At 43.7% G+C, this 22916-nt stretch overlaps 1 protein-coding gene across 1 annotated transcript in view; it reads left to right on the top strand.

The window, feature by feature from the left end:
* The first annotated feature begins 1931 nt into the window (after nt 1-1931).
* The window catches only part of LOC107378808 (sulfotransferase 2B1), a 22989-nt gene continuing 2004 nt past the window's right edge, over nt 1932-22916 (top strand). Inside the window, exons 1-4 of the mRNA XM_015949221.3 lie at nt 1932-2258; nt 17832-18040; nt 18468-18594; nt 19787-19881. Of these exons, the coding sequence (XP_015804707.1) occupies nt 2120-2258; nt 17832-18040; nt 18468-18594; nt 19787-19881 (570 nt within the window). The 5' untranslated portion in view covers nt 1932-2119. The remainder of the gene's footprint in view (nt 2259-17831; nt 18041-18467; nt 18595-19786; nt 19882-22916) is intronic.

Here is a 22916-nt window from a genome sequence, read left to right as displayed (position 1 = left end):
ACAGGAGATGAATACTGCTAAATTAAAACTGTGAGTTAAATTGGACAACAGATTTATCTAAGGAAAATAAAACTCATTTGTCACATAGAGACAGTGAACATTCAAAAAAACTGATGGTGTTCGTAGACACACAACCCTAAAGGTGTTTGAAAGAAGATAATCATTTTAGGAAGGGACAAGATGTTCTAAACAAAAGAAATAATTCATAATTTATAAAAGTGTACTTTGTCTAAAATGGTTATACCACAGGAAACAAAGAAATGCATGAGGAGTAGCCCTAAATAGCTTAAGGTCAAGCAGAGGAATATAACTAAGTGTGATTATGAACAACTAAAGTGTTTATACTCAGAAAACAGAAAGAAATAAACAAAATAAACACAATAAAAGACTGACAAACGTAGAAACTACTAGATGCATATGTAATCAGGTCATTCTCAAAGTAATGTGACCATCAAGGAATATTTTTAGATCATCATGCTACTGGTCACGTCTAAGGGTCATGTAGGACAAGTGTCACCTTGTAATGCTCGTCTAGCAATATTAAAAACAAAACAATATCCAAGGTGCAAGAACTGCTCTCTTAGTGTAGAATACAGAAGGAGATAAGAAGTGGGAGCTGATAGTGGAGGCAGAATAAAACTGAGAAACTGTTAATTAACCAACTAGGAAGGAGTTCAATATTAATTACATAAACAGTTTATTCAGATCAGAAATAGACTGGCCAACACAAGGTAGAGCTATTTTACATAACCTTTATACTCATCAAACTTTTAAAAAACTAAATTCTTTAACCACACCGTTAATGCAACATCTTCACATAGAAGTAACTTATTATAAATTAGACGTTACTAAAATCATGAACATAAAATCAAAGGTTAGGATAACTTTTATCATAGATGGGGAGATTTGTGTATAAGGTTCATTTGCTAGAAAGGTTTCAAGGCTATAAACGGACTTGACCCATGGCTCGAGTAGTAGTCTTGGCCTTTAAGATGTCTAATGCCATATGATAACAGCATAATGGAAAAGAAATAAACCATGGTAACCTAGAAATCCATCTATCTGCAATAGATAATGTTTTTGCTCGTTCATGCCACCTTGCGCTGTATAACATACGAAAGATCAGACCATACCTAACACATGCCACCCAGTTCCTGGTGCAATCTACTCTCATCTCCCGCCTCGATTACTGCAATGCCCTTCCAACTGGTCTTCCAGCCTGTACTGTGAGACCTCTTCAAATGGTCCAGAACGCAGCGGCGCGTCTGGTCTTCAATCAGCCAAAAAGAGCACACGTCACCCCTCTGTTCATTGAGCTCCACTGGCTACCGCTAGCAGCACGCATCAGATTCAAATTGCTAACACTAGCATACAAAGTCCGAGACGGTACGGCTCCCATCTACCTGAATCATCTTGCAAAGGTTAACGTCTGCGCCCGGCCGCTTCGGTCATCACAGGATCATAGGCTAGCAGTGCCTACACCACGCTCAGGACAATCCAGACTCTTCTCATGCATCGTTCCACAATTGTGGAATGACCTACGAAGCACTAGCAGAACAGCGGCTTCCTTTTCAATTTTCTAGAAACTCATGAAGACCCTGCTCTTCAGAGAGCATCTTCTAAACTAGCACCCTCCCTGCACCCGTCCCCCCCTCTACCGTCCACTCCTTTGTTCCCTCCTCTCCATGATTGATGTCAAGTTGTTGTTGTTATTGTTGTTGTTAGCCTCAAGGGCAACATGCCGATTATCACTTGTAAGTCGCTTTGGACAAAAGCGTCTGCTAAATACATAAACATAAACATATATGCGTGTCATTACCAGAGACTCTAAGGTGACGGGCAGGGCAGGCAAGTGCTGGGGGTCCCCTAAACCAAAATGCCCAACAAACTTTTGATCCAGTCTAAACTGCAACAGTGGTAAGACAGTGAAAAGCTGTGAACTTGATCACTCTGTTTTCCGCCTCAAACTCCTCCCACTCAGACCAATCTGCATCAATGCTCCCACTCCCTACTGATTGCTCAACCAGCACCGCTGCTTATGACTTCGCCTCTCTAGAACAGTTGAGCGATCACAACTGTAAGGTTTCACAAGGGCTTTCATTTCATTCCTCGTGCCACGATGTCGTCTTTTGAAAAGACTTACCTGCAGTATCAAGGAATTCCACTTCCCAGAGCAATCTATTCTGATGATTTTAAGTTTGTGGAAGAATTCAAGTTTAGAGACGACGACGTTCTGGCTGTCACCTACCCAAAGTCAGGTCAGTTTTATTGGTTGCCTCTTTGTAAAAGTTAATATAGACATGTTACAACTTTGGGATCATAACTAAGAACACTGAAAAGTGCCAGGTTCTGAACAAGGAACTGAAGTAGGTGCTGAAGGCAGACAGTTCACCGGTTTATGAGTCGGCTAGAACTGTAGTTCAAGGTTAGCTAGAATACATTGAAAGTAAAAGAAAGATTTTCAGAGAAAAATCCACAGACAGCATATGTTAAAGGTGACAGAGCTCATTACAGTTTTGTGTTGTAGATAGTTTGTGAGGAGTTAGTCAGTCAGATTCACCAGCCATGTTTTTCATTGTCTGCTGTTACGAGAAAATAAGAGATTACATCTTCAGTAGCATAAAAGAACCACTGTGTCATGTTGGGTGGGAGTTTCTTGACCCACGACATGCAGAATCATCACAAAGAAACCGGCAAGTAAGTAAAACGTCTTTATTATTCAATGAGGAACGGGAACAGAAGACGTGCAGGCTGGCAGCAAGATTCCAGGAGAGGATTCTGAGGAGGGAGACAGCGTCAGTATATGGAGGGAATGACAGAGGATAATCTTAGGAATGGAGCTTACTGATTGCAGATAGTGGTGAGCGCCTCAGGGAGGGCTAGGTCAGGTCCGGGTGAGCAGGAAGGCTCCAGAAGGAGAAGGAACTGTTGAACCAGAGAGGAGGTAGGAGCGGAGGCTTGGTGAGGGCAGGTGAGCGGCTGAGAGCGGGCGGCCAGGGGAGGAGACAGCGTGATCTGGGTTGCAGGAATCCAAGCTGGTATGGAGATAGTGGAGTGTGGAGTGAAACCTGGAGCAGAGCAGGGAAGAGTAGTCAGGGTCTTTTCTGGCAATAGGAAATTCAGCAAATTCAGCAAATATTTAGAAGATCAGGTAAACAAACTGGAACTAGAAAAAATACAGGATCAATACAGGTCAAAGGCTAGAGCTACCCAAAACAGTAATCATACGGCGAAGTGAAGTGTCACACTGCTCCTTAAATCCCCTGGACCGTGATGACAGGATTAGCTGCAGCTGGTGGCTCTCAGACACGTCCACCTGAAACAATGCTCAGAGAAAAACAGGTTACACGCAGGAGACTCACCACGGACCGTGACACACTGAAACCTTTTCGTTGCAGTGGTTATTTTACATCACGTTCCTAGTGTTAATTAAGGCCTGGCTGTAGATGTGTTTCATGACTGCTTGTAACTGAATTGTCATTTTTGCACAGGAACTAAAAACTTTCCAGCAGGATGACTTTTGTTCTCTGCTAACTAGTTGCATGTGGAACTGTGTGAAGGTGGTGTAGATCAGTGGTGTCCAGTCCTGGTCCTGGTTATAGTTTATTCAGTCTCCAACACATTGTTACCTGTTCAGCCAACTGATTCAATTTAAGACTGTGTAGTCAGTTGCTTACCAAATCAAATCAATGAATGACAAAGTTACTGGTATGACCACACGGCTGCAGATGTCATTGAATTATTTCAGTAACTGGGGTAAAATACAAAGGTCGCCCTTATTTTTAATAGCCAGAAGCTTTATAATGTCTGTAGACCCAATCGTGGATCCATTGGTTCCAATATTAAGCTTCTCTGACATCTGTATGCCTCTCTCGCTGAGCAATTACCCATTACAGCTCCTAGTAACAAAGGACCCCAGGTTGGAGGTGCTCTCTAATGCATACTTGAAAAATTCTCTGAGCATTTGTCGGAGTTACAGACTCTTTTAGGTTTTCATTCAGGCGATCCTACCGATCCCTTGGCAACCTCCAGATCATGCCCTCTGCTTCTTGCTCTACAGACTCATCTGTGTGTGTGCACCAGATTTACAGGAACACTTCTTCTGGGTGCTTACCTCTGTTAATGAGTGCAATCATTTATCTCAAGAACACGAAGAACAACTAGATCTCACATCAGAGGAGGTTATTAAATATTTCAGTGGGTTTAATTTGTTTTCCAACTTTGACACTTCGGGTAAATATTTGATTTTATGAGAGCGAGGGACCAGCTAAGACTTGTAAACTGGGGTAGAACAGGTGTTACTGAGGACTATGACTCCATCTAGCCTAGACCTTTACTGAACCCTAAAGCGTTTTTAACCAGTGGAATGAAGTTTTGAAATAGTTAATAAACATCTTTATGTATTGGTGAGCCAAGATGGCGGGAGTGCAGGCTGGTGGCTCTTCAGCTCCAGCAGGCTTGAGAGCTTTTGGTGGACCCAGAGCTAAACCAGTGATTTATAACACTTCTGATGGCAAGACTCTTGTTGAAGATGAGTTTTTAAATTTTCTTGTTGTTAAGATGAAAACGTTATGCCATGGTGACATCATTTTGCTTGCTGTGAAACACTTTGGTTCGGAGTGGATTGAGGCCTCAAAGAAGGTCCTCCATGATTTATGCCCGAGCCCAACGCTGCGTCTAGTAACGCACAAAGGCCCTCAAAAGGACATTAACAACGTGAAGAGCTGCTTGAAGCTTCTTAATGAGGCCGGCGAAAACATCCACCGCTTTGTGTCGCATCATCTGGACGAGCTTCCCACAATTACTTTTAGCAGTATGGATGTCTCCTGCCTGCTTGGTAAAATTGAGAAGCTAAGCACTGATGTTTCTCTGTTGACGCAAGCGATGTCTACCCAGACGAGTGTCTGCGAAAATCTCCGTGTGGTGACAGCTAACATGAGTGATCGCCTGGGCGCGGTAGAGCAACTTGGTGTGAACGGCGGAGGCAACCCGCCTTGTTCCGATCAGCTGGTGACGTGTCAAAGGATGGAGAAGACGGCGCGGCAGATCGGAGCTACTGCTGAGGTGCAAACGGCTTCATCACCTGCTTCGGGCGGTGGGGCTGGTGCCCGAACGGTGAGGAGGGATCTGGTGGAATCAAATAATGTGGGGGGTTTGGATCCGAGTAACGCTTCACCTGCCTGGAGTCAAGTTGTTAAAGAAGGACGCCGTCCAAAGCGGGCTCCAGATGACGGCCCTGCGCAACTAAGGCCTAAACGGAATTTCGCTAAGAGGCATGTTGTCGTGGGATCCTGTGCCGGAGGAAGGATCAAAGTTTTAAAAACGAAACTGGTGAGTGTCTTCGCAACGAAGTTCTGCCCTGATCTTATGCCGAGTGTGCTGGCTGACTATCTTAAAGAAAAACTACATCGTGAGGTGCGGTGTGAAAAGATTAACAACAACCAGAGTCGATGTAGTTCCTTTAAAGTTTCGGCAGAATGTGAGGAGGTATCTGAACTGTATGATCCTCAACTGTGGCCTGAAGGAACCTTCGTGAGGCGTTTCTATGAGAAGCGCAGAGCTGTGGCTGCAGATGGAGCTGCGGGTGGGCCCAGTGGGGAGCCACTTACTCAGGGAGCATCCAGTAAAGCATGAGAATTGTGTCATATAACTCCCGTGGCCTGCGCCTTGGTAACGGGGCTGGGGATAGGGCACGTCGTATTGTTGTCGATAAACTTTTGGAAGATGTTGACATTTTATGTCTGCAAGAGACAATGCTGCCCAAACAGAACCTGGATCGGTTAAACTCCTTTCACTGCAATTTTTTTGGTGCTGGGGAGTCCACTACTGATCTGTCATCTGGAATTATTCAAGGAAGGATACCTGGAGGCGTGGCCATCCTATGGCACAAGGATTATGATCCTTTTATTTCTGTTGTCAGGCTAAATGTGGACTGGTGCATAGCAGTAAAAATTGTTATGGATGACAAGGTATTCATGATCTTAAATATTTATATGCCATATGAGAGTCAGCAGAATGAAGATGAATATCTGGCGAAACTTGGTTTTTTAAGCTCATTTATCAGTCAGTGTGAGTTTAATTGTGTTTTTATTGTTGGTGATATGAATGCTGATATTTCAGACACTCGCTCCACCTTTGGGCAACATCTGATTCAGTTTTGTGTAAATGATAACTTGGTTTTAACTAGCAAAGAGAGACTGCCAGCAGACAGCCACACGTATGTCAGTGAGGCATGGCACTCAACTTCCTGGCTTGATCACTGTATATGCACTGAGGATGCACATGAATGCATATCCAGGGTGGAAATCTTATACTCCCTGGCAACAACTGATCACATCCCTGTTTCCTTAGTGGTAAACTGTGAATCTTTGCCTGTGCTGCTCCAACACCAGAGCCCCTCACACACAGAGAAGCTTACTTGGACTAAAGTGTCAGTCGAGGATATTAGGAAATATTACCTACTGTCAGACTGTAGTCTGAGATCTGTTAATGTCCACAAAGAAACGTTACAGTGTAAAGATGTTAACTGTGAACATATGGAGCACAGGCTGCACTTATGCACTTTGTATCAAAATATTGTGGACAGCTTGATTATTGCCAGCGAGTTCCTCTGCCAGCAAGGATCAACAAAATTTAAACCGCTTCCAGGATGGAGTGAGCATGCTTATGCGTTACATGCTGAGTCCAGAGCAGCCTATAAAGCCTGGGCAGCTGCTGGTAAACCAAAATCAGGTTCAATATTGGAGTCTAAGAAAGCCGCGAACGTTAAGTTCAAGAATGCTGTTCGCTATATTAAAAGAAATGAGCAAACAATGCGGGCGAACTCCTTAGCGAACAAACTAAAGAATAATGAAGTTTCGGAGTTCTGGAAGGAGTTAAAACGCTCCTGTATCAGTAAGCAGCTGCTACCTGCATCTATAAATGGGGTATCAGGAAACAAGAACATTGTTGAAGCCTGGAGGAATCACTTTAGCAGAATTTTTAACTGTGTAAATAGTGAAAGGTTCAATCTTGGCAACATTAACTACAATCATGGTATGATTGTCAGAGCTGATGAAGTCCGTCTCGCTATAGAGAAAATGTCGTTAAACAAAGCTTGCGGCCCTAAACAACTATCAGCAGAGCACATGAAGTACGCTAGCTGTAGAGCTCAGGTCTTACTTTCATTGTGATTTACCGGCTTTTTGAAGCATGGAATCTTGCCTGACCATATGTTATCTGTTCTCTTAGTCCCTATAGTCAAAGAGAAAACTGGAAAAATCTCCTGTATTGATAACTACAGGCCTATTGCTATGGCAAGTGTGTTGTCCAAGGTGTTTGAGCATATTTTGCTGGAAAGACTGCAGAATTTTATAACTACGACAGAGAATCAGTTTGGTTTTAAAGGTAAACTTAGTACTGACTTGTGTATCTATGCTTTAAAAGAAACTGTAAGCAAATACATGAAGCATAATACTTCTGTTTTTATGTGTTTTTTAGATGCCTCTAAGGCCTTTGACAGAGTCAATCATCAGAAATTATTCATCAAGCTACAAAACAGAGGGGTCCCTTCTTACCTAGTTAGGATTTTGCACTTCTGGTACTCTCATCAACTGATGCAGGTAAAGTGGGGGACAGAAGTGTCGGATCCTTTCTCCGTATCAAATGGAGTCAGACAAGGCGGGATTCTGTCACCTGTCCTTTTTAACCTGTACCTTGACGAGTTGTCTGTTACTCTGAATGCTAGTAAGACTGGATGCTTGGTGGGTGACCGACTGGTAAATCATTTAATATATGCAGATGACCTAGTCCTCATGTCTCCCTATAGCGCAGGCCTGCAGCAGCTGCTCAGGGCATGTGCTAAGTATGGTGAGCAATTTGACATCCTGTTTAACCCTAAAAAGAGTGTGGTTATGATTGCTGCTACTAAAGGGGACCTGAAGCTTAATTTTCCATCTTTTAACTTAACAAATCAGGTCCTGGAAGTGGTAAGCAAAGTAAAATATTTGGGGCACATTTTAAGAAGTGACCTCTGTGATGACGAGGACATTAAGAGGCAATGCGGTAAGCTGTACATGCAGGCTAACACTCTGGCACGTAACTTTGGCATGTGCTCAGATCCTGTTAAAGTGTCCCTCTTTCGTTCCTTTTGTACTCCTCTCTATACAGCCCACTTGTGGTGCAACTATAGTAAGGTAGTAATGAAGAAGCTTCAAGTGGCTTATCAGGATGCTTTTAGAATCCTCATGAAGCTCCCTAGATGGACTTCGGCAAGTCACATGTTTGTTACGAGTAACATCCCTACTTTTCATGCGCTTCTGAGGCTCTTCATGTACAAATTCATCTACCGACTGAGTTTGTCAGCTAACGCGGTTGTTAGAGCTCTGTCATCTTTATCTTACAGTGACACGAGGTACTCCTCAGTCCTTTTTAAACATTGGAGCAACTGCCTATACGGTTTGTAATTAGAATGTGTTTGTATTTCATTTTTTATTTTTTATTCTTGTTATGGACATATCCCTTGTCTGAAATAAAGTTTGATTGATTGATTGATTGATTGAAACAGATAATTTTTTTACATTCCAAGTCCAAACACAGACCTTCGTACTATTTCAAAACAGAAGGCAGAGTAATCTCTTAATGTGATGATCTTGTTTTCGGATAACAACCTGAGCTCTTACTGATTACGTTAATGTTCTGGTTTATTCTTTCAAGAAAAGCACATCTCCTCCCTGAACCACGTCTTAACCACTGTGGAGTTTGAGTGTCCTGAAATTTGCCCGAGGCCACTACTGGGTTGATGCGTGTGGAGGGCAGACGGGGCTAGTAGTCAGGGATCAGGGAGTGTGTTCCAACCACATGGAGAAAACACTCCTGAACTGGAGAGAGGGCTCATGTCATTTTTGTTCTGGCTTTGGAATTGTGAATCAACTCTTTACTCTTGCTGGAGTGATGGAGTGGGCTCGTAAGGTTCAATCAATCAATCAAAGCTTTATTTATAAAGCGCCTTCCGCAACCCTGTCAGGAAGCCCAAGGCGCTGAACATGGTACAGTACAAAGTTAAATATAGTGAATGAATCAGAAAATAAAAGCTATTCAAATTACAGATTACAAATTACAAAAAAAGGTGAAACATTCTAGTAGAAGACAAATGTGTAAAACAAGGGATAGAGTGAACCAATGAAAACTGTGAGATAAAATCAACATGAAAGAGGGCCACATTCAAACATGTTCAGGAAACGCCAAGCGGAGGAGGTGGGTTTTTAGGCGACTCTTGAAGACTGGCAGAGATGGGGACAGCCTAACTGAGGGTGGCAACTGGTTCCATAGTGACGGTGCTAGGACTGAGAAAGCCTGGTCCCCACGAGTACGACACCTAGAACGAGGGACAACGAGCAGGCCTTGGTCAGAGGAGCACAGAGCACGTGATGGGGAATGTCTGTTCAGGAGCGTGACCAGATAGGGGGGCGCACCACCCTGGAAGAAATTAAAAACAAAGACGAGGAGTCTGAAGTGTGAATGATAGCAAACCGGAAGCCAGTGCAGGGAGGCCAGAACCGGACTGATGTGGTCCCGTTTCCTGGTCTCAGTCAGGAACCTGGCTGCGCTGTTCTGCACAACCTGTAGGCGACGCAGTGATGACTGACACAACCCTGTGTAGCATTATGGATATGCTATTTTCTGCCCTTAACAGCTGCCCTTTGACACAGTGACAGTGTGCATAAATTGCCAAGGTCGTGTGCTTGCTTCTGATGTTTACATTCTAGCAAAGAAGACAGAAGAGGGACGAAGAACGCTTTTCATTAGTTAATCAAATAACTTTATTTCTAATAAAGCTAATCAGAACAACTGTTGGTCAATAATAATCAGGTGACCGATTTTTGAAATCACAATGTATGATTTATGTGTAATGAATAACAGGACTAACTGAGCTAGACATCCTGATCCACATAAGGTAAACACATGACACATTGCTTCCTCATCCAATCAGAACTTCCTTTCTGTTGCTGACAGAGTTCTGTGGTGTTTAGTTAATCTGTTCACTCTGATTCGCTAAGAATCCAAAACATCTAAGCTTAATAAAACAGAACGACACCATTTTAATTCAGTTCCACCGCAAGTTTCAACGTAGTTCCAACGTGAGCTCGACCAGCTCTCAAATCCATCATCGCTAAGTGACGTGCAGACTGGCCAGCTATGTTTTCTACTTTAAGCTGAGAACTGTCAAGCTAGAAAAATTTTGTCGTTTTACCAACAAGACGACGGTTCCTTCAGAATAAAAACTGAACTCTCTACGTGACGCTGACACCTGCCGTTGCTACCGGGATTCTATCCGTAGACTGGTTTGTCGTGCTGCAGACGCTGTGCTATCAGTTCCAGCACCGAAGGAAGGGTCCGAGGACCTGGCATTCCGGATCTAACACGGGAGTCTCCGAAGGTACGTAGTTCGGCATAGATGGCGTTTCATGTCTCTTCCTCCTGAAGTCCCTTGTGGTTAGTTAGTCAAAACAACATCTTACACTCAGACTCACCTGCATCAGATGGAGATTCTGAACTGACACACACCAACACTTCAGCTCACATTCATCTTCATCCATCATTAGAGAGTTAGTCCTGGTGATTGTTTTGAATAATTATAAAATAAATATTCTTAAACGTTCCATCTCTCTCTTTTCTTGTCTCTAAGTCAATACAAAGTGTTTGAATAAAATTCCCTGTGGTAAAAACAACCTCTTCTGATTCTAAGGTAAGATTAATATCTGTACCTTAATAAAGTGTAAGAATATACCAACTATATTCCGCTACACCTGCATATAGAGAGCTGCAGTAATCAAGCCTTGAAATTACAAAAGCATGGAGTACCCGCACCAGGTGGGCTCTTGACAGCACGGGCTTGATTTTTGCAAGGCGTCTCAGGTGAAAGAAACTGGACCGGATCACAGAGTTGATGTGAGCATCAAATTTAAGTCCAGCATCAATTTTCACCCCCAAACTGGTCACAACTGGTTTTGAGTATGGAGAAAGAGGCCCAAGATCAACATGACGATCCACATTCCTGCTGTTGGGGTAAAAAACAATGAGCTCTGTCTTTCCCTCATTCAGATGCAGAAGGCTGGCCATTAGCCAAGACTTCACCTCATTAATACAGGACACAAAGGACTGGATAGAGTGACCTTTCTCCTGACACAATGGAGAGTAAATCTGGCAATCGTCGGCATAGAGATGGAACGCTAGCCCATGTTTACGAAAGATTGACCCCAGAGGTAGCAGATAAATGGCAAACAAAAGAGGACCAAGGATCGATCCCTGCGGGACACCCCAGCGGAGCCCCTCCCAAGAAGAAAAAACATCCCCCAGTTTAACGCAGAATGTCCTGTTGTGGAGATACGATCTAAACCAATCCAGAGCTGACCCTTTGATCCCAACCCATCGTTCCAAGTGATCCAGTAGAATTGCGTGGTCAACTGTGTCGAAGGCTGCTGTCAGGTCTAACAACAGAAGCACCACAGATGTGCCCTGATCTAGTGATAAATAGATGTAATTTAGGACCCTCAGTAGAGCCGACTCTGTGCTATGGCCAGACCTGAACCCTGATTGGAAAACCTCAAACAGATCAGAGTCAGCTAAATGTGGGACCAGCTGCTGATAAACGACTTTCTCAAGCAGTTTTGATGTAAAAGGCAGGGTAGAGATAGGCCTGTAATTTGCGATCACAGAGACATCAGCACCAGGTTTCTTCAGGGTCGGCCAAATAACTGCTGCTTTCAAAGCAGCTGGGACCACACCTGTGCTGAGGCTCCCATTGATAATCTGACCAAGTGATGGGCCAAGACACGGAAAGGCAGCCTTCCAGAGACGAGGCGGCAGAACGTCAAGTGGAGAGCCAGATGGCTTCTGCCTCCCAACAAGCTTATTCAGCTTAGAGTGTGAAACAGTATTGAGGGAACTCAGGGTGGGTGGTGATGGAGGAACTGGAACAGGGTCAGTAGAGTTACCAGAAATAGCTGCTCTAATGCCTGATACTTTATCAACAAAGAATCTGTGAAAAGCTTCAGAGTTTCCAGCAGCTGTAGGAGACATGAAGCTAGGCTCCTGATACACCAGAACAGAGTTTAGTGTTTTGTAGAGAATCTTAGGATTGTTGGAGTTTGTTTCAATGATGTCTGCAAAATAGGCCGTTCTGGCAGCCCTCACAGCATCCTGATAAGCAACCAGAGATGCTCTGAACAACTCACGCGAGACCTGTAGGCCATCCTTTTTCCACTTTCTCTCAGAGGATCTCAGAGGTGGAAAGTAACGAATTACATTTACTCACATTACTGTAATTGAGTAGCTTTTTTGTATATTAATACTTTTTAAGTAGTTTTTAAAAGCTGTACTTTTACTTTTACTTGAGTAAGTTTTTAAAAAAGAATTGTAATTCGCTACATTTTAAATATCCGTTACTGAGTAAAAATAAATTATAGGCTTAATAAATTAAAAATATTACGTGTAGCAGCGTCGGAACGGAAATAGACACCTGCATGAGCGCTGCGTCTAAACCGTGGGGGGGTACACTTTTGCTCAAAGACATTGGTTCAGTTCCTCAACTCGCTGTTTACCTCCTCTCTCCCTCCTCTCCTGTGGGTTGGATCCCGCACCTTCGCGCACCGGTGTGACGTCATCAGAATTCTGCTCGGTTCGGTAGCCAGACTCGGTTCCGTGTTTGAATTGTGTTTCCCTACCGCTCCGCACGGAAGCGGCAAAATAACGTTTAGCGCTCATAACGAGCGGATTCTCAGCGCTCTGCTCATAAAACAGAAGACCTGCAGGCCTCTGTGAGTTAAAACATCCTGATACTGTTTCAGTTATAAACATTGTGCTCCATCCCTGTGTTTGAACTCAGAAGATGCTCCTTGATGCCACAGATATGTGATGATTTAGCGTGTTTCTTTATTTTACTCCAGAATAAGAGATTAAAGTATTACTAAAGCAGTTCAGTATAGTTAAATTAGTCATTCACGTGATTCTAAAATGCTGCAGTGTGTGTGTGTGTGCGCGCACGTGCTTGCGTGTGCATGTGCGTGCGCACGTGTGGGTGTGTGTGTGTTACACATATAGAACTGCATGAGACAGCGTGGTTTCATCAAATCCATGCATCTTATATCTTGGCTGCAGTAACGGCTCAGGAAAATAACTTATATTTCATAAATAATGACATCTTAATAGTGTCTACGATGATGTTTTATCTGAACTTTGGTCTGGGAGGTGTAACATATCATGATACAAGCCTTTTAAAACAAGTTAAAGTGTTACAAGAGGAGATAAATGCATGAATTTAAAGTTCATGTTTGGAGACCAACCTTCACAGTGTGGAGGCTCACGCTGGTGAGGAGACACCATTAGTTCTAGTAACACCTGGAAGGATTCCAGTTGGATGACTGGAGGATTATTTAGGAGGATTGGAATGAACAAACTGATTTCAGTGGTGAAGGGTTAAATGAGTGAATGAACCCACTACCAAGGATGAACTCTGTCTGCTAACTTTAAAAATCAGCTGCTCTAAATAAGCATGAAGGTCAGAGAGGAGCTCTAGGATGGACATGAATAAAGGAACTGTAATGTAGAGGTAAAGTAGGGCAGGGCCAACGTTAGCAGCTGTCATATGGTTCATCTGAAATGTTTGACTTTCTTTTAGCTTGTTATGTGACAGGTTAGAGCACAGTCTCATGTTAGAGTTTTGTCATGAAAACATTGAGATACCTCACATGCTGATGGCATCTTAAAAAATTATTTTTTCTCAAAATAAAGAATAATTTTGATCACAATTGAAACTTACCATCCTAAAAAAACCTCGTCCAATCAATGTGCACGTCCTGTTCTCACTGATTGGAAAGAAATCCCTCCTTCAAGCTGTGTGTGTTTGAGTGTGTGTGTGTGTGTGTGTGTGTGTGTGTGTGCGCGCACACGAGTGAATTGTGAACTGGCGTTGTGATTTAGCACTACTTAGACCAGGGGTGTCAAACTCAAACTCACACGGGGCCGAAATGAAACTCTGGGACGGAGTCGAGGGCCAAACTTAATATTTTTTGAAAAAGTGATGGCAAATTAGCACATTTTCTTTATCAACATATATGCAATTTTGAACCTTTAAACCTGCCGGTGTCTGCAACCTTTAAATTTGGAAACAAACTTATTTCCGCATTAACACTGAATGTGGAATAACCAAATTACACACGAGCAAGTCAGTTTTAAATAAAAGGCATCAGTGGTATTCATTACTTGTGGTATAATCAGCATTTTTAAAATCTATTCAGGATTTATGTTTTCTTGTTTATTCATTTTTCTTATTATTTATTCTCCTTTTTTTCTCCTGTAATACGTGTCATCACTGCTGTGATGTCTAGCTTTCCCCACTGAGGAACAATAAAGGGATTTTCTATTCTATTCATCTATCTGCAGCCTTTCCACTTCCTGTTTTACTGTAGGTTTAATCTTTTCTCATGGGCCAACAACAAAATAAAAATATCATTTTATCTTAAATGAAAATGCAACATCTCACCTGTTAACTTTCATGTTTTGGAGCAGAAAAAGAGCATAAAACCAACATATTTAAAGCTCAGTTTGCTACACTGGTTTACTGTGATGCTCACCTGTTCCAGCCAGATACCTGCATCATGGGGTTGATCTGAGCTGAGGAGGAGACTCCTGTTGTTTTGTTCATCTTCATCATAATAATGACAACATTAGATGACAACAGGTGCTCACATAGGTTTGTGCTGATTAACATGTCTGAGCAGCTTGACCACGTTGTTGTGTGTCGGGGAGGAAACGACGATTGCAGCCACAGAGCTGGTTTGAGCGTGTCGCTGTTTGCTGGAGTTATATCAGCTCTGTCTGGACTTTAGTTGGAAACTTTCTCTTTAAGTCGTGAACACATTACTGAGCGGCTAGAATCTCCGTTTCTGGGCTTCAACGTCAGAAAACAGCTGAGTGAACTCGGCGCTGAGTGAGAGGAGTGTTTGTCCGAGACAGCAGAGCTGCAGACACCGGCAACAGACGCTGGAAAAAAACACAAAGGAGGGGGCGCGTCGGCTCCGCGCTGACGCCGCAAATCATCATGGGAGTTGAAGTCTTTGCGGTAAAATCGGCCAGCGGGCCAGTTTTAATATATTTTTGATATTTATCTCACGGGCCACATAAAAATACTCCGCGGGCTGCATCTGGCCCGCGGGCCTTGAGTCTGACATATGTGACTTAGATGTAGCCATCCTTACGCTGACAAAAATGTAACTAAGTAACTTTTACTTTGAGTAAATTTTGTTTACGATACTTTTTACTTTTACTTGAGTAAAAATTTAGGCAAGTACTTTAACTTGTAATTGAGTAAAAAATTATCAAAGTATTGGTACTCGTACTTAAGTAGGACATTTTAGTACTCTTTTCACCTCTGGAGGATCTACACGCCCGCCTACAAGCCCGTGTGACATCAGAGAGCCAAGACTCCCTCCTAGGCCGAGACTTGCAAAGTTTGAAAGGCAACCACGTCCAGGACCTGATTACAAAGTAAATCAAAGTGTTGTGAATAGTGTTCAGTGTTAGATGGATCAGGGTTAAAGGTCTCTAACCTTACAGACATACAGTCCACAAACTTTGAAATAGTTTCTGCATCCAGGGCTCTAAACCTAGTAGCGGGAGCTTCACACACAGGGACAAGACATGGCAACGTAACATCACAGAGTACAGGAGAGTGGTCAGAGAACACAGGAAGCAAAGTCACAAGGTTCATGATGGGGAGACCAAAAGAGAGAACCAGGTCCAGGTTGTGACCCCTGGCATGAGTTGGGGATGATACCCATTGAGTTAGATTGAATGAATCTAGCAAATAAAAAAAGCCTTTAGCAAGCACATTGTCAGGACAGCAGATATGGATGTTAAAATCACCAAGAATTAGGACATAGTCATATTTTAGGATGCAGTCTGCCACAAGATCACAGAAATCATTAAGGAAGTTAGAGTCAGTCTTTGGAGGGCGATAAATCAGCACAACGAGCAGGGGGGAGATGCACAGTTCAAATAAGCACAGTTCAAATGAAGAAAATGACATGGTGGGTGTAAGCTGTTTACAAGGAAAGCAGGATTTAAAAACAACAACCAGCCCTCCACCTCTGCCCCGCGATCTGGGGATATTAAAACACGAGCAGCCAGGTGGTACCAGCTCCAGCAGGGCGCTTGAGTCACCAAACGATATCCAGGACTCACAGATGCAGAGAAAACCCAGGTCATGCTGAATAAAAAAGTCACGAAGTATAAAAGTTTTGTTCAGCACAGACCTGGCATTGACCAGACCAAACCGGGTCTGCGGCGGGGCTGCAGCACCAAGATCGCGCACAAGCACAGTCTCCTTTAACTCTGTGCCCATAACCGAGTGCAGATTCTCCCAGCAAACCCCAGTCTGGCGAGATCTTCGAGCCGATCGGCCGTGGCGCGGTGCCGGTTCACCCTCAGAGCCGGCCAAGTTCCCTGGGCAGGGTGCCGAGTAATCCAGGAGACATCTCAGAACCACCGGGTCAGGAGCTGGGCCGAATCGGACCAGCCGCTTGTTCAGGGATCCAGGCCGACGTCTCACGCGCCGGCTAACTCTCTTTCCCCGTCTTCTCTGATGCTTCCTTCTCGAGCTGGGACGGACAGAGGGCCGACACTTCACGGCTTGGGGGGAGAGAGCACGCGGGCAGTCCAACCAGCAGCACCATCCGTGAGGTTCCCAGCTCGCGCAACCCGCTACATCAACGGAAGGACGAAGCCTCAGCAGCGCAGCTCGATCATATGTCAACAGAGGATCCACACCATTCAAAAAAAGCATCAGAGACAACAAAAATGCATAAAAGCCAATAAAACGCCAATAAAAACCAGTAAAAAGCAAGGTACCAGTGCATAAAGAGGACGAGCAGCTCGCAGCGTGCACCCGCGTGAGCGCCATCTTACTCTCCACTCACTTTTCAGGTTCCCCAACAAGTCCACCTGTGTTTAGTGTATCTAGAGAAGGTTTATGACCACTTCCCCGTGGCACCCTGCTCAGGCAACACATTCCCACACCCGAAGCGTTGAAAACTGTCGATTGGGCTCCCGATGCATCGGGAGGCGACGCGCTGTGCGAGAGCATCGGTTTCCAACTGCAGCGGGAAAATGGTGATTTCACCGAATTCTGACCTTTACCCTATTGCTATTTAAAGGTAGTGGCCAGACTCAGCATTAAAACTGTGGAAATACAGTATAACTACACTTTATCATCTATATAAATATGAACTGGGTTCAGTTTTTCATTTTGTTAAGGAATTTAGTCATAAATCATTACAGAAAATCAAAATTCTCTTGCAGATTCTGCAGTGATGCAGATGATGAACCAGTCCTTTGTGGTGAAGAAGGAGCTAACCAAGTTAACAAAGCTCACAATTTAGTGGTTTTAGTCCCAATTCTCATTTATAGTCATGAGACCAAGACAAAGATTATAATTACAAGCATCTAGATGAGTTCCCTCCATTGTGAGGCTGGGCACAACCTTAGAGATAGGGTAAGGAGCTTAGACATTCTGGAGGGACTGAAAGTAGAGCCGCTGCTCATCCACATAAAGAGGGGTCCACTGCAGTGGTTTGGGCATTTGGTCAGAATGCTCCACCGATGTTTCCCAGGGATGGTGTTTCATGCATGTGTCAGCTTTGGCGAGGAGATACGTTGGGATCCCTCTGGTAGAGCTGTCAGACCGGTGAACGGACGACAAATACATGCCTTGTAAATTACTGAGTGTTTCTTAATTGTTATGATAAATGGCTACAGTTTTCATTATGTTGCATGACACCTCCTTTCTGGTACAGGTACAGTCTGGATGCAGTACATCCTCCCCCTGGTGTTGAATGATGGTGATATGAGAGCAGTACAAACCACTACGAACTGGAGGCGGGCTCCATGGCTGGAAGTAAAAAGAACTGCTCCTATTGTGGATCAGCTGACACCTCCACGCGTGCTAGTCACACATTTCCCCTACAACCTCATGCCCCCATCTCTCCACACTTCCAAAACCAAGGTACTATGGCTGAAACATATTCTTTATTAGGAAAGAGTGTGGCTGAAGCAAATTCACAGGTGAAGAAGGAGTTTGTTTATGGCATTGAGAAAGGCTGTAGATGGTGCCGAAGAGGTATAGCCAACCATCTGAGACTTCAGTGGGGGCAGGAAGCCGCTGGCATTCAAGACGTATTAAGTCAGGCTGTAGGAATAGTTCAATGATCTCCTCTATCCCACCAACACATGTTGGTATTATCAACGATTCTGGGACAGAAGTTATCATCAAGCATCGATGCAGTGGAGGAGCCACAGTGGCCCCCAGTTCCCAAAGGTTTTTCATGTTGTAAGACTATCTGGACTAAAACCTTTAATTCCCCTGTGTTCATGTGAATATTCCTAACTTAGAACCTAAACTTCATTTGTGATGACAGATTCTTGCTCTGTAGGTAATCTATGTCATGAGGGACCCAAAGGATGTTCTGGTGTCTTCATTCTATTACCACCAAATGGCAAATTTCCTTGAAGATCCAGGAACATTTGATGAATTCATGAAGAAATTCCTAGAAGGAAGAGGTCAGAGGTCACACCCCACTTCTAAACTATACAAAGGTCAATAATGAATAATTTCAAGCAAAGCTAAGTAAACTGTTCAGGGGCCTCATTTATCAAGCTTGCTTACGCACAAAGCGGGGTTGGAAAACTACGTAAGCAACTTTCCACGCAAACTTTGGGATTAATGAAAGAAAATTTAGTGGAAAAATATGCACAACTTTAAGTTGACTAAGGACCTGGCTCATGCACATTTTGGACATGGAGAGCACCTGCAGTGTTGCTGCTGAGAAGGATAAAATTATGAAATCCAACAGCATTATCACTTGTACGGCTTCGTTTTCACACAGAACAAGACACCCCACACACAAACACATGCGCGCACGCACACACACACACACACAGCCTGAAGCACAGAATACGGAATGCAGAATATCAGCAGGGGGACAGATTGAGACAGAATGTCATGCGTCTGTGACAGTATGTGTCCTGTCACTGTGACCCAATTGATCATGCGCCCTGGCTGGTTGGACAAGGGGGATCTTCGTTTGGCTGACTGGTTAGCATGCTTGACTTTCACCCGGGTGTCTGGGGATCGAATCCTGATTGGACCACCATTTATATCCGCCACAGATCTCTCTGAAGAATTCACAACATTGACGGCTTCAGCAACGCTATGCCACTCCGTGGATTTTCTCTTATTTGTTTTTCAAAAGTACTTCCTTTCATTTCTCCACTTCACCCACAAGTACCTCAATTTCTGCTTGCGAAATAGCGCTTCCTTGATCTGCGGTCGTGATCGAAATGCTGCAACAAGCTGGCTTATGTATATGCATGAGATCCACAAGGCACTTTGCATTGACTATTTATGGCAGTAAGTGAGCGTGGTGAGGGCGGGATGTGACTAAAATGCAGCTGAGAAACATTCTCGTTAGTCTCCGATTTATGAAGCGGAGATTGTGTGCAGCTTTGCGTACTCCATGTTTGATAGATCACAAACCTACTTGGCGTAAGTACTTTTTTTTGCTGAGCTTAAGTACGGTTTTAGTAAGGATTCTACACAATGTCTGATAAATGAGACCACAGTTCATTACAAATAAGACCAACTTTCACATGATGTATTATGGTCTGATATTTCATTATATGTGTTTGATTTGATTTCATATTAATCACATTCTTGTCTCTTTTTAAATTAAAATCTGGGGGTTTACTGCAGTGCAATATGGAAAATGGACTAATCACGTGAAGGGCTGGAGACACACTGAGCTTGGAGACCGGATAATGTACATCACATATGAAGAAATGGTTCAGGTAAACGTCACCTAAAGTGTCTGGAAACATGTTTGCTATTTGTTTCACGTGAAGCTGTTTTTAATTACACTGAACAAAAATATAAACGCAACACTATTAATTTTGCTCCCATTTTTCATGAGCTGAACTCAAACATCTGAAAATGTGTCTACATGCACAAAACAGCCATGACTCTCAAATATTGTTCTGAAATCTGTCTACATGTGTGTTAGTGAGCTACTTTCCTTTACCAAGACAATCCATCCCACCTCACAGGTGTGGCATATCAAGGGGCTGATGAGACAGCATGAATAATATACAGGTGTGCCTAAGACTGCCCACAATAAAAGGACACCCAAACATGTGCATGGTTCTTTATGGGGGTTGGCGGGGCAGAATATCAGTCAGTATCTGGTGTAGCCACCTTTTGCCTCATGCAGGGCAACACATCTCTGTGGCATAGAGTTGCTGAATATTGGCAAGAACTGGAAAACGCTGTCATATACGCTGATTCAGAGCATCCTAAACATGCTCATGGGTGACATGTCTGGTGAGGATGCTGGCCATGCAAGAACTGGGATGTTTTCAGCTTCCAGGAAGTGTACAGATCTTTACAATATGGGGCCGTGTGTTATCATGCTGCAACATGAGGTGATGGTTGTAGCGCAGCTCAAGGCCCGTATTTCATCAAATGGCCAACAGTTAACTTCTTCATACAGGACATGCCAATCTGACACCAGGGGTGTTGACATGAGTATCCTCAGCTTATCCTGTTCCATTTCACAAGTCACCACAGAAGACACAAGACTCTTTATCTAAATCCCTTTAGTGAAGTTATCTTTTCTGGCTCATAAAATAACTAACAAGTTATTACAATCATATTCTGTGGTACCTACAATATGTTTTGAATCTTCGCTTTTTACCTGGGGACAATCCAAGGACTAGTTTGTCGTGCTGTGACGCTGTAATACTGGCTCCAGTACCGAGAGGAGGGTCCGTGGACCTGACATTCTGGATGCGTGTCGGAGGTCTCCCTGAGGGTATGTTTGGATGCGACAAAATGGCGTCTCATGTGTTTATGACTACTCCGGTCAAACTCTGATCAGTAAGACGCAAAACATCATCCCACTCAGACTTGCTTCTCCAGATGCGAGAGTTCTGAATAACACTCATTCACACACACCATCCATCTCACACCTCATTCAAACAGAACATCCATCATTAGAGAGTTAGTATTGTTTAAATTGTTTAAAATTATTTAGTAATAAATCATCTTAAACATTTGAAGGACTCTCTCTCTTCTCTTGTCTCAGTTAATACAAAGTGTTATCTACATCCCTGCATTAAAAAGTTCCCCATTAATAACCCATTAAATAACCCATTGGTCCGTAAGATGGATTTCATACTCGATATGCAATCTTAATGTCTAACGGTCCTTAATTAAATGTAAATTACTATCATTACACCTCCATCAGATTTGTGCCTCTTCTAGAGTCATTTTAAAGGAATTTATTTGTGTCATGTTTTTTTTTCTCTATTAAGATATTTGACCCACATACAATGTGACTCTCAGGAGACCAGGAGATGTAGTAAAAAAAATAGTTTATTAGAGAGGTGAGCGGAGGCTGGCAGGGATGGGCTGGTTCCGGAGCCAGAGATTGGATCACTGGAAGAAAGGACACATGAAATGATGATCCGGACTGGGAGATACTTGGGGAGAGTTCTTACTGAGATTTGGTTGAAGCAGAGTGTGGGAGAGGTGAGCCGGTACCGGGGCTGTGGGTCGCTGTGGAGGTTCCAAAGCAGTGAGAAGTGTTGTTGGAGGGTGGACAGGAGACGCACGGGAGGAGAACAGGGTCGGGGAGGATTCAGCCATGGTTCAGGAGATCCAATGGGAACTGCAGAGGCTGGTATGAGAGACTGAGGCCTAGTCCACACGTAGCCGGGTTTTTTTTTTAAACAAATATCTGCCCCTCCAAAAACTTGCATCCACACCACCTCGTTTAAAAAAAAAACCTCTGTCCACACGTACCCGGATAAATACGTTGTTAAGGACATGCCAGACCTGTAGGCGGCAGTACTTCCCCCGTCCTTAACCTCGTCCTTCGTCTGTGGTCTTCCGCAAGGAGCAGTAATTCCGGTTGCAAAAACAAACAAGCAGAAAGCGCTTGGACAATTGATAAAGCGAGCGCAGCTCTGAGGGCATCCATGCTGCCGGCTAGTGTAAACACAGGTCGCACACGTGATGTCAGCATATTTTTTGTCGCGGAAAGTGACGTTGCGGACCTTAAAACTCCGGTTTTGTCTGTCCACACGCAGACACCCAAAACGGAGAAAACGCAGATCTTCACTTTGGCCGGAGTTTTTAAAAAGATCCGTTTTCATGTGAAAAAACTCCATTTTCGTGTTGATGACAGGCCAAAACGTAGAAAAATATCTACGTTTTGGCAGATCCGTGTGGACAGGGCCTGAGATCTTCCACACAAAGGCATAATCCAGAGCGGGTTCTTAGGAATCCTGTGATGACAAACAGAGGTTTCAGGGAACAAGCTAGATTAGGTTTCAATAAACTGGAACAGATTCCGGTGGCTGGACGTTACTACTAAGGCAAACAATCTGGCGCTGAGGGACTGGTCTCACTGGCTCCTTTATTCCTCCTGTGTAAATACACGATGGGCTGCAGGTGAGCAGGGTGACTCTGCAGCCGAGGTAATCAGCTGGATGGAGTCTCCTTCTCCCTAGCCCTCCAACAACCTGTGAAGAAGAAATGTGAACCCACAACCCCAGTTCCTGACAATTTGTTTATGTAACCTTTACTAGATTGGCAGCAACAGATCTTTTGAATGGCTCTTCACTGGGAATGACGAGAACCAAGTTCTTGTTGAGACCTGTTCATTTTTTTATCATCCTTCAGGAGGCAAGTGTTTGAGCAGCGTGCACCACACCTGCCGGGTGGGGGTTCAGAATAATTCAAAGAGCCAGCCTTTAGATCGGCTCCTTCCAAAGAGCCATAAGTCCCATCAGCATTAATTACTTATCTGTAACTGTGAGACAGT

This window comes from Nothobranchius furzeri, chromosome 5 (assembly GCF_043380555.1).
Source record: "Nothobranchius furzeri strain GRZ-AD chromosome 5, NfurGRZ-RIMD1, whole genome shotgun sequence".
Classification (NCBI taxonomy): domain Eukaryota; kingdom Metazoa; phylum Chordata; class Actinopteri; order Cyprinodontiformes; family Nothobranchiidae; genus Nothobranchius; species Nothobranchius furzeri.
Note: the sequence above shows the minus strand (reverse complement) of the source record. Positions and strands in the feature narration are given on the sequence as shown.